This window comes from Phyllobates terribilis, unplaced genomic scaffold (genome assembly GCF_046119375.1).
Source record: "Phyllobates terribilis strain yellow unplaced genomic scaffold, ASM4611937v1 Scaffold_1__5_contigs__length_1240528914, whole genome shotgun sequence".
NCBI lineage: Eukaryota > Metazoa > Chordata > Amphibia > Anura > Dendrobatidae > Phyllobates > Phyllobates terribilis.
This window is the reverse complement of record NW_027362761.1, coordinates 359,699,093-359,709,517: the sequence shown is the minus strand read 5'-3', so window position 1 is coordinate 359,709,517 and position 10,425 is coordinate 359,699,093. Positions and strand designations below refer to the sequence as shown.

At 44.1% G+C, this 10,425-nt stretch overlaps 1 protein-coding gene across 1 annotated transcript in view; it reads left to right on the top strand.

Annotated features, from left to right (window-relative positions):
• MLXIP (MLX interacting protein) overlaps positions 1-10,425 on the top strand; it is a 93,681-nt gene that overhangs the window by 64,338 nt on the left and 18,918 nt on the right. The window contains exons 2-7 of the mRNA XM_073676258.1: positions 2,309-2,415; positions 3,109-3,194; positions 4,637-4,726; positions 5,161-5,202; positions 8,402-8,561; positions 8,805-8,894. Of these exons, the coding sequence (XP_073532359.1) occupies positions 2,309-2,415; positions 3,109-3,194; positions 4,637-4,726; positions 5,161-5,202; positions 8,402-8,561; positions 8,805-8,894 (575 nt within the window). The remainder of the gene's footprint in view (positions 1-2,308; positions 2,416-3,108; positions 3,195-4,636; positions 4,727-5,160; positions 5,203-8,401; positions 8,562-8,804; positions 8,895-10,425) is intronic.

Sequence of the window (10,425 nt, the reverse complement as noted above, 5' to 3'; positions counted from 1 at the left end):
AATGAATGAATTTGACAAGGACTGGGTGTGTTGCTTGCGTAGAGTTAACAAGTGCTCCTGTGTCCCTGTCTGTCCCACGTTCATCATTACTCATCCCCCCGCCTACAAGATCCCACCCTGCATCTGTGAGCGGATCAGAGTGATCTGAGGACTGCTGAAGATGCTGTTGGGGGCTACAGTATCAAGACGCTCAGATGAATAATGCCTATTATCTGGCGGAGTTTGACACCAGCCGCTGTCTGTGCTCTGTTATGAGAATGGTGTCTAGGCTGAGAGCCAAGGTCAGAACAGCCAATACTCATAATTATTAAACCTATGCAAACTGGGAAGCTTAGCATTAGAATATTCTGGTTTTATGTAAATTAAATTTCTGAATAATGAAAAGTTTTATAACATCCTGATATATTTTGGTTTCCTTTGCTTTATCATAGTCTGTGCAATAAGAAATTTTTCTGGGACTTTAATGCAGGTGCATAAGGGTCATCAACACAAGCCGAACAGCGGCACGATGTGTCCGCCAATCACTACACCTTTACCCATCGGCAGTCATTTAATGGCCTCTTTACACAGGCAGTCCAAGGTAAACGATGAGCAGTGAGCCATCTGGATCCGATCACTCAGTGTGCATAGGCTGCTATGTTTCTCAGCAGTACGAGTGCGGTTTATACAGGACGATTCACCGCCAATAACTGATATTTTGCACTGCGTTTTGCTCATTCATTGGCAGCCTGTTTTTACACTGCAAGTTAATCATGAAACAAGCTTTTTTTTTTTTCAATGTAAGTTCAGCTTCATAATTGAGCTTGATGGTCTATCAGCCTGCCATAACACCCTGACATTATGATTTCTCACTGCCCTGACAACCTTAGCTAATTACTCACACTCTATAATCCTTGCAGTGCACCACTCGGGAAGTGTTTTTGCAGCCAAAAGCCCCTCTCTGCAGGCGGCACGTGAGCTGACAGACTAGGTAAATTCAGAAGTGTACTGCATCGCATCGTTGCGTGTGCACTTGACCTGCATTTTATGGGTGAGGTCTACACTGGCCAGTTGCACACTGCATCCAAGCAGACCTGCATTTTATCTTATGGGTGAGGTCTACACTGGCCAGGTGCACACTGTGGCCAAGCAGATCTGCATCCTATGGGTGAGGTCTACACTGGCCAGTTGCACACTGCGTCCAACCAGACCTGCATTTTATGGGTGAAGTCTACACTGGCCAGGTGCACACTGTGGCCAAGCAGACCTGCATCTTATGGGTGAGGATTACACTGGCCAGTTGCACACTGTGGCCAAGCAGACCTGCATCTTATGGGTGAGGTCTACACTGGCCAGGTGCACACTGTGGCCAAGCAGACCTGCATTTTATGGGTGAGGTCTACACTGGCCAGGTGCACACTGTGGCCAAGCAGACCTGCATCTTATGGGTGAGGTCTACACTGGCCAGTTGCACACTGTGGCCAAGCAGACCTGCATCTTATGGGTGAGGTCTACACTGGCCAGGTGCACACCGTGGCCAAGCAGACCTGCATCTTATGGGTGAGGTCTACACTGGCCAGGTGCACACTGTGGCCAAGCAGACCTGCATCTTATGGGTGAGGTCTACATGGGCCAGTGCACACTGTGGCCAAGCAGACCTGCATCTTATGGGTGAGGCCTACACAGTCAGGTGCACACTGCATCCAAGTAGATCTGCATGCTATTGGTAAGGTCTACACGGGTCCAGGGCTGTGGAGTCTGAGTCTGTGTCCATTTTGGTGGAGTTGGAGTCCGTATCAAATGGACAGACTCCAACTCCTAAAATATATATATAATAAATTGAGTACAGTAGTTCAATGCAGTTTGTGGGGAATTTTTTTTTTTCATAAGAATTTGGGAAAGTTATGAAATGTCCAATAAATGTCTGTTCTATTCTTGATCTAAGGGTCTAAACTTTTAGCTCGGATGAATCTCTGCTACAGTAAATTTTTATCGCTTAAATATGAGCCATGTATGAGGGAGTCTGAGTCGGGGGCATAGAAATTGAGGAGTCTGAATCGGAGGTTTGGCTTACTGACCCAAAAGCCCTGGACGGATCAGGTGCACACTGCGTCCAAGCAGACCTGCATCTTATGGTTGAGGTCTACACGGGTCCGCTGCACAGTCTAGATTTTAGTTGTCTAATTTTCATTATATAAGAATTGAACTTGAATTATAAAAACAAAGGAAAAAAAATAGGAAAAACAAATATTTACTATGGCTGTTTTTGTATGATTATTATTCCTATAGTCCATACATAAAATGCATCCAAATGCACTTTCTCTTTTAGTGGGAAGCTGGTTTCTCCGAAATGGAAGAACTTTAAAGGCTTAAAGCTTCAATGGAGAGATAAAATCCGTCTAAATAATGCTATTTGGCGAGCCTGGTACATGCAGTGTAAGTATTAACCAGAATGTACAGAGATGTCACAATAAACCTGTCCTGTCTCTTATCATAGTGGGATCTAGAATTGCACATCTAGGGTATGTGCGCATTGAGTCTTTTCATCAGATTATTTTTATTTTCCTTCACACGGAGTCTTTTTTGCTGAGTTTGTGGCGCAAAAACAAAGCAGAAACTCCTAAGTTTTAGTTTGAAAAGGATTTGGTGAGTTTCTGCTCTAAAAACTCTTTGAAAAACTCTGCACATACCCAAGAGCGTTTTCATTTTGTGTGGGTTTTTTTTGTCCACTCGTGGATGGGCTCATGACCAGACCCTTCCATCAGCGGCCTCAATTGAATTCCACTGCTCGTGCGCAAGTTTCCCTTGGTCTGGTCACAGGTTCCTCCATCAGTGGCCATCTTTGGACTACACCTCTGTTGTAGACTGGAGAAGATCAGACTAATCTAGGGGACAGCAGTATAAAAGTAAAAGCACAAGTGCCGATCTTCCCATAGCATCATATTGGTAAGTGACGTTGTGCTGTTCCCGGCACATCTGCAAAGATCCTTTGCTCAAAACCAGCTAAGTGAGAAAATAAGTTTAATTGATTCAGTACATGTGTCTTGGGGAAAAAACTCCTGTTTCTGACTTTTGTCAGTTCCTAATTGTCCTGAGTGTTCTCATACAGATTTCTTTTGTGCTTACCAGATATACAGAAGAGGCAAAACCCAGTGTGCCATTTTGTGACCCCATTGGATGCATCTATTGATTTTGATGAACATAGAAGGCCAGAGGTGAATGAGTTAATACTTTAAATAAATCTATAGTCCTGGTCTATTGTAATCTTTTCCCCACCCCGCTCCAGTTGATGGACAGGTCTCTCCCTATGTAAACACAAGCTGTGTGCCCTGTGGTTTGGGCAGCATGAATCTAGTGGCAGGTTCCTTTTAATATATAAAAATGTGCTGACCAATTCCCTTTGGTATCAATGATGGAATCTATTGAAATAATTTCTGTAAAAAAATACTTTCTTTGAATCATATCTAGTATAACATGTAAGGGCTATGATATGCGGACACTGAGGTGACTATCTGGCTGAGTCATTCCATAGTCATCAAAGCTGTAGTTCGGCTCCTTCCGATTTCCCCATAAGCTATGTTCACACGTTGCATTTTTGCAGCGGTTTTTATGCAAATTTTCAGCTGCTTCACAGTACCAGCAAAGTCTGAGATTTCAGAAATCTCATGCACACACCTTGTTTTCTTTTTCCTGACTGGTTTGTCAAAAAACTCCATTTTTACAAAATGCAGCATGCCACTTCTTACAGCGTTTTTTTGCAGCGTTTTTTACCCATTGAAAGCAATGGGTAGTGCAAAACTCTACAAAAAAAAATGCAGATATCAGGTTCTGGTGCCAAAACCTGATTAACTTGAATCAGATTTTTTTTTTTTATTCACTAAATGCACAAAAGACATATGTACCCTGACAAAAACACAGTAAATACCGCATCAAAAACTATGCAAAAGGTGCAGCAAATCCTGCTTTTTGTAAGCAGCTGAAAATGATTTGCATAAAAAAAACTGCAAAAACGCCACATCTGAACATATCCTAATAGCTTTGTACATTGACAAAAACTGACCATCTGTCTTTGATCGTTTTCTCGTGAACGTGGAGGTAGGCTTTACAGTGCAGGACCCTGCAGTATAATAATTTTTGTAAATAATTTTATTAGTAATTTTTGCTGATAACAAGCCGCACATACCGCACAAGTCTGTGCTGCGAATTACACTAAACTAGGCATCTTTATCTCTATAAAGGGAATGCACATTTATTCGCATGGTGGCTCAGTGGTTAGCACTGCAGCCTTGCAGTGCTGGGGTCCTGGGTTCAAATCCCACCAAGGACCACATCTGCAAGGAGTTTGTATGTTCTCCCCGTGTTTGTGTGGGTTTCCTCCCACACTCCAAAGACATACTGATAGGGAATCTAGATTGTGAGCCCCAATGGGGACAGTGATAATGTTTGTAAATTGTCTGAATTGTAAAGTGGTGTGGAATATGTTGGCGCTATATAAATAAAAAGATTATTATTCTAATTTACGTGGGCTAGGGAGAATTTGTCAAAGTTTTGATGGGGAATACAGTGATCTAGAAAATTACATACATTTGCAGAGCAGTATAATTATCTTGTGAAAGTGGAGGTATGCTTCAAAACTAAGTGTCCTACTGCTCTCTAGGCCATCGCAACAGAAGGAAAGTACTGGAAGAGAAGAATAGAGATAGTGGTGAGAGAATACCACAAGTGGAGGACCTACTTCAAGAAAAGGGTAAGAAGTTTCTCTGTAACATGGCACATTGGTTATAGAAATTTCTATGACTTTCTTATCCATCTGAATGGGGCTTGCAGAACGCAATGCACATTGCAGAAGCCACACTGTAAATTCTTTGTGACTGCTATGTAATTGGAGTGGTTGCACTTTTCATATAGTCCCATTACCAGCAGTCTTATATTGACTTGTCCAATTAAATAGGATTCATCCGGTTTGACATGGTGTTCAGATTATTTACTGGCGACAGAGAGTCCTGTTATATGATAAATTTGGCAGCGGGAGCTTTGCCTATAATTGCCCCGAGCCTTAATTGTTTGCTTCACAATAGGATACCACTTTGGGTGCCAAGGAAGTGTTCATGTCATGAATAATGCCAGGGGATTGGAAGGAGTTAATGACTAAATGATATAAATTATATTATTTTTTTCCAGTTACAAAAGCACAAAGATGAAGATCTCTCCAGTCTGGTCAAAGTAAGTAACTTTCCCCATATCCCAAAAAAAAAACTGGTTGGAGCAGAATGTGACCAGGATGCATTGATTTGTGACTGTGCACAGAGCCAGGGACATCTTGCCACATCCTGCACACAACAAGCCTTCTTTTCAAGACTGACACCAAACCCGTTGACTTTCAGGTCTTGTTGGGCTGCTGGCTAGCAGTCATCATATTGAGAAAGGAGCCACTAAGTAGATACTGTGCTGCCGCATGATGGCAATGATTATCGTGAATTAACACCCTACATCCTATTATGTTTCCATATTCCGCTGATTAGGGCAAATGAGCTGTAAGTGTGACGCCTCATTCTCGAAAGAGCCCTTTTAGTTTTGAGTTTACCGTGGGTGATGGGGGACTCTGTGATGGAGTGCAGCCGTGGCCCGGACCCGACCCCGTGCTCAGGGCCGTCACATGAAAAGGAAGATGTTGTGGGCTCATCCGGGTTGAGCGGCTTATTTAACGACTACGCCACCTGTGGTGCCTGGTGAAGGGTCACCAGCGCCGCTACAGTCCACCGAGGCCTGGTGTCATGGCGGCCTAAGTTCTCACTGTTCCCCACAGGCGGTTCAAGGCCTCAGGGCAGAGGGACGGGAGGATTGGGTGGCAGTAGAGGGAGACGAGCTCCGCGTCGTGCGGTGTGGCGCAGAATAAACAGTCCGGAGGCCATAGGGGTGAACTTCCAAGGCTTTACTCACTTTAGAGATGGCAGAAGGAAGGCGACTCCCTGCTCCCCACGGGGTCCTGCGGTCACCAGGGACGGGGGTCCGACAACCTCCGAGTAAGTCCAGCATTCAGTCGCGACCTTACACCAGAGTGTTCCTGAACTACAGACCGAATCCCTTCCTGTCCGTGTGTGTGGAAATAGGCCGGGACTCCCTCTGGACTCCTCTCAGAACAAGGGCACGGGTGGCAGCTCCGCTCTGTCCGATACCCGGTGGGATCCTCTGGGCCTACCGGGCTTTCCCGTCCAGGACTTAGAGTAGCAAGGTCGGGTGTCGGGGGCCGGTACCCCTCTTGCAGCCGGAGTCCCTCTGAATATATCAGGTCGGCGAGGACAGGTGGCGTACACCGCTCCGTCTGCATCCTGCCTGGGATCCATTTGCTGTGGAGCCACACTCTTAAGCTCCGTGCCTTCTTGATCCTGGTCCTTGGCCCGGTTGAGACATTCCTTGTCTTCAACCTACCTCTCGTCCCGAGGCCAGGGTACGAGGGCTGTGTCCCTTGCCGGTGCAGGCCCACACAGGATCTGCGCTCCCGGAGGGAGGTCACATTACACACAGTAGTTGACAGCACAGTACGACCACATGAATTTGACTAACGAGGACCAGCAAAAGGACGAAGGGCCAAGATCAAAGATGGCTTTCTATTAAATATAAATTCTAAAGTGTAACTAACTTGTAAGTCCTCCACCCTCACCCACTAACTGGTTCCTACCACTTTGTGTTCCCCAGTCTCCCTGTAACCAGGGGAGCAGCACCTAGTGCATACTAGCCCCCTCTGGTGGAGAAGTGTGGTGTTGGATGCAAAAGGTTGGGTCACGACTATCACACTGGCCTTACCTCAGAGGAGGAACACCACACTCCATTAGAGAAGTGCAGCATCCCTGTGGCGGTCGAACCCTCAGGGGCGCCACATAAGATGAGACTGTACAAGTATTCTTGTTGAAGTCCTCCTTATAACCCGTGTTGACCATGAGCGATGCATTCATATCTCTTTACAGTTTTGACATAATGTTCAGAGAGTTAGAATTGCTTTGCTGATATACTGATTGACTTCTCTTAATTTGTGCTAATTTACTGCCTGCTGTATACCTCAGAGCTGCATTCACAATTCTGCTGGTTGTTCTACATAGCTATTCTCATGTAGACTGACCTAACCAGAGATACTCAGCTAAGTTGCTCTGGTTAACACATCTGGGCATTTTGTTTACCCATATCAGGCTTCTGTACATTGCTTAAAGGCCACACTTTCATGAATACAGATTACCAGTTCTGTACAGATATTGAGCCAGCAAAGCATGTTTGCAGGGTTTCTGCAATAAAAAAACAAACTCTTTCTATATAGTTTTATATATAAGCAGCATATAGCTATAGAGGTGTCACACTGTATGCCGCTATAGGCCTCTTCACTGATGTTTCATACTGCTCGACGCTGTACCAGTGTGCGGAGAAGATGGAGAACTTATTTTCTCCATTGTCTGTGTCAGCATAAATTTTACAGTCCGATATTTTACCCACACCCATAAACTTGAATGGGCACTCATGCTCGCATGCTGCGATTTCCCCCCTCACCCACATGCTGAATCTGAATACAGCAGAGCTGTGAGAGCTGCAACTGCTAACGTGTTTGTAAGAAGACAAAATTAATTTCTACTGTTCTGTGTTAGTTACGTGTCTCACACTGGTAACTCTCCCTTTCATTTAAAATAAGCTCTGGAGGCAGATTCTCATACAGATCAGTGTCCGGCCCATAGCCCTGAACAGCTCATATATAAATAAATAAAAAATAAAAAAGGGGATCTGAACGTATAATTTTATGCAGCTATGACCTGCATGCCCATATAAACGGCTTAGGAGGGGTTGATCATACTGACCGTTTCCCTTTTAAGAGGGAATCACTATTTTTGCATTCTAAAAGCGTTCTCGATGCACAGCTTTACTTTCCTATCAAGATCTAAGCATTGAGCTATTTGGGTTTCAAAGCTCACCTTTAGCCATCTCTGTGAAATGATCAGTATACGCAGGATTTTATAACGAGGGGGGCAGTCAATAGCTATAAAAGCATGAATGGACACTGTCCATGAAAATAATGACACCATGTTCTGCCTTGAACACATGCCGTACATCTGCAGAAGTGTCTACAGTGCAGCTGAGCAGAGCAGAGCACACCTTTATATACTCCATATGGTGTCATGTTCTCCCCTGGAAGCAATGCGTCTAGGAGCGAATACCGCTATGTTACAACATGCTTTGGAGTGTTCTGCATTTTTATTTAATGTTGATTTTTGTCATGGATTTCATACCCTGCATTGCAAAGTGTGGAAACATTAACAAATCCAGTGAACACCCTGCAAAATGCACATGCAATACAAAGCACCCATGATGCTGGAACTACAGCGTATATAGCTTGGTAAATGCAATTGATGTACTATAGAGTTGTTTTCTGAATGTCTTGCAGGACGATGATGTTGTACCTTGGCACACCAGTGTGGATGGCAGAGATACGCCAGTGCCGATGGAAGAGGAGCCTCTTCTGGACATGGAGATGCTTATGGCGGAATTCAGTGACACTTTATTTTCTACTATTTATTCACATCAGCACAACCCAAAAGAGATTGGTAAGTGTCCTAAATCTGCTGGAGGGATCCCAGTGTTCTGGTTCCATATTGTGTTACATTATTGGGCCAGTTTGCTAGATGCGTAGATCTATACAAGGATTTTAAGCTGAATATTGATTTTACCAGTTGTTTGAAGCATGTGTGTGCTTTGCTTGTAAGTCATTCGCTATTGCACTTGGCATAAATAATACGCTGGCCCTTTAACCAGGCAAATGTTTGCTAATGCTATCCTATTTATTACAGAACATGCAGGGAATGCAGATATGATCCAGCCAGAGCTTTTTCCCCTGCAGCCCAACTTGGACTTAATGGATACGTTTGAATCCTTTCCAGGTTAGTTGATGGATGAAGATATGAAGAACAATGCTCCTCTGCTTTAGCAGAAGGTGGCCAAGGACAAAATAAATCTTTTTGGGCTATGCATTTTGTCTATATAGCTTTCTACAGGCAGGTATTTAAAGGGAACCTGTCACCAGAAAAAAACGCTGTTAACCTGCAGATATGGGCCTAATCTGCAGGTTAATAGCTTTGCTAACCTGACTAGTGCCTGCACTTACCTAAACACTGTGGGTAGAAAATGAACTTTTATTCTCCCCAGCAGCGTTCCTGTTTCCGTCACCGCTATGAGAATGCAGAACGGCTGCTGTAACCCCGGCCCTGACTGACAGCTGGAACTAATGCACTGAGTGTTAGTCAGGGCCGGGGAGTATGGTTACAGCTGCGGCTCAGTATATGGTGCGGTGACTGAACCTACGCAGGCGCCGCCTCAATGACTGAAAACCGAATTCTGCTGGGGAGAATAAAGTTAATTTTCTCCCCACAGCATTCGGGTAACTGTGGGCGCCTGGCAGGTTAGTGACGCTATTAACATGCAGATTAAGCCCACATCTGCAGGTAAGTAGCTTTTCTTTTTTTTCTTTTTCTCTGGTGACCGGTTCCCTTTAAACAGTCAGGTCTGGGTCCTGCTCCATCAATTCTGAGGTCTGCTGGGACCATCCTGATTGGGTACACCTTGTCGTGGTGGTATGGATCCTGATTGGGTACACCTTGTTGTGGAGGGATGGATCCTGATTGGGTACACCTTGTTGTGGAGGGATGGATCCTGATTGGGTACACTTTGTCGCTGTGGGATGGCTTTTACGCACTTTTGATTTACATGTACTATTACTACTTATTTACTAACTGCAGGGTATTTTCCCATTTTGTTTTCACCCTAGATTCTGTCTACATTTACTTGGTAGAATAGCACAGCAGTATGCACACTGCCATGCTGTAGGGGAGCTGTGTAAATGCAACCTAAATATAATATAGCTTCCTCAAGGTGAAGAAAGAAATAGATTAAGGCTTAGCCATCTCTCCAACGCCAAACTGTTCACTTAAATTTCTATGACCCTCTATGCACTCAACAATACCAATATATATGTAAAAATGGATTACCAACCCTTTCTATTGATGGGTATTGTTTGTGTTTGGACACTACCTGGTTATGGGTGATAAATCTTTGGAAAGATAATTGGTTATATCCCACACTACTAGTCTAGAGCAGTGATTACATTCTGCATGTATGAACAGGAGATATTAAAAAATAGTATATAAAACTTTATACCATATATATCTGTAGTTAAGCTTGCCATAATTCCAATGTCTAGCAGAAGGCTTTGGTTTTGCTTCAGGATCTTTAATTTTCCAGAATTTCTTTACCTTCCCCCATTGAGGTAATAAGACATTGTATATAATCATGGGCATCCATGCATCTGGTCTATGTATTTTCCTTCTCTGTACAGGTTACGCTTGGAATACACAACAGCTGCAGGCTTATGTTGTCGGGTGACTGCACTGAGTTTGTGAATACTGTACCGCACGA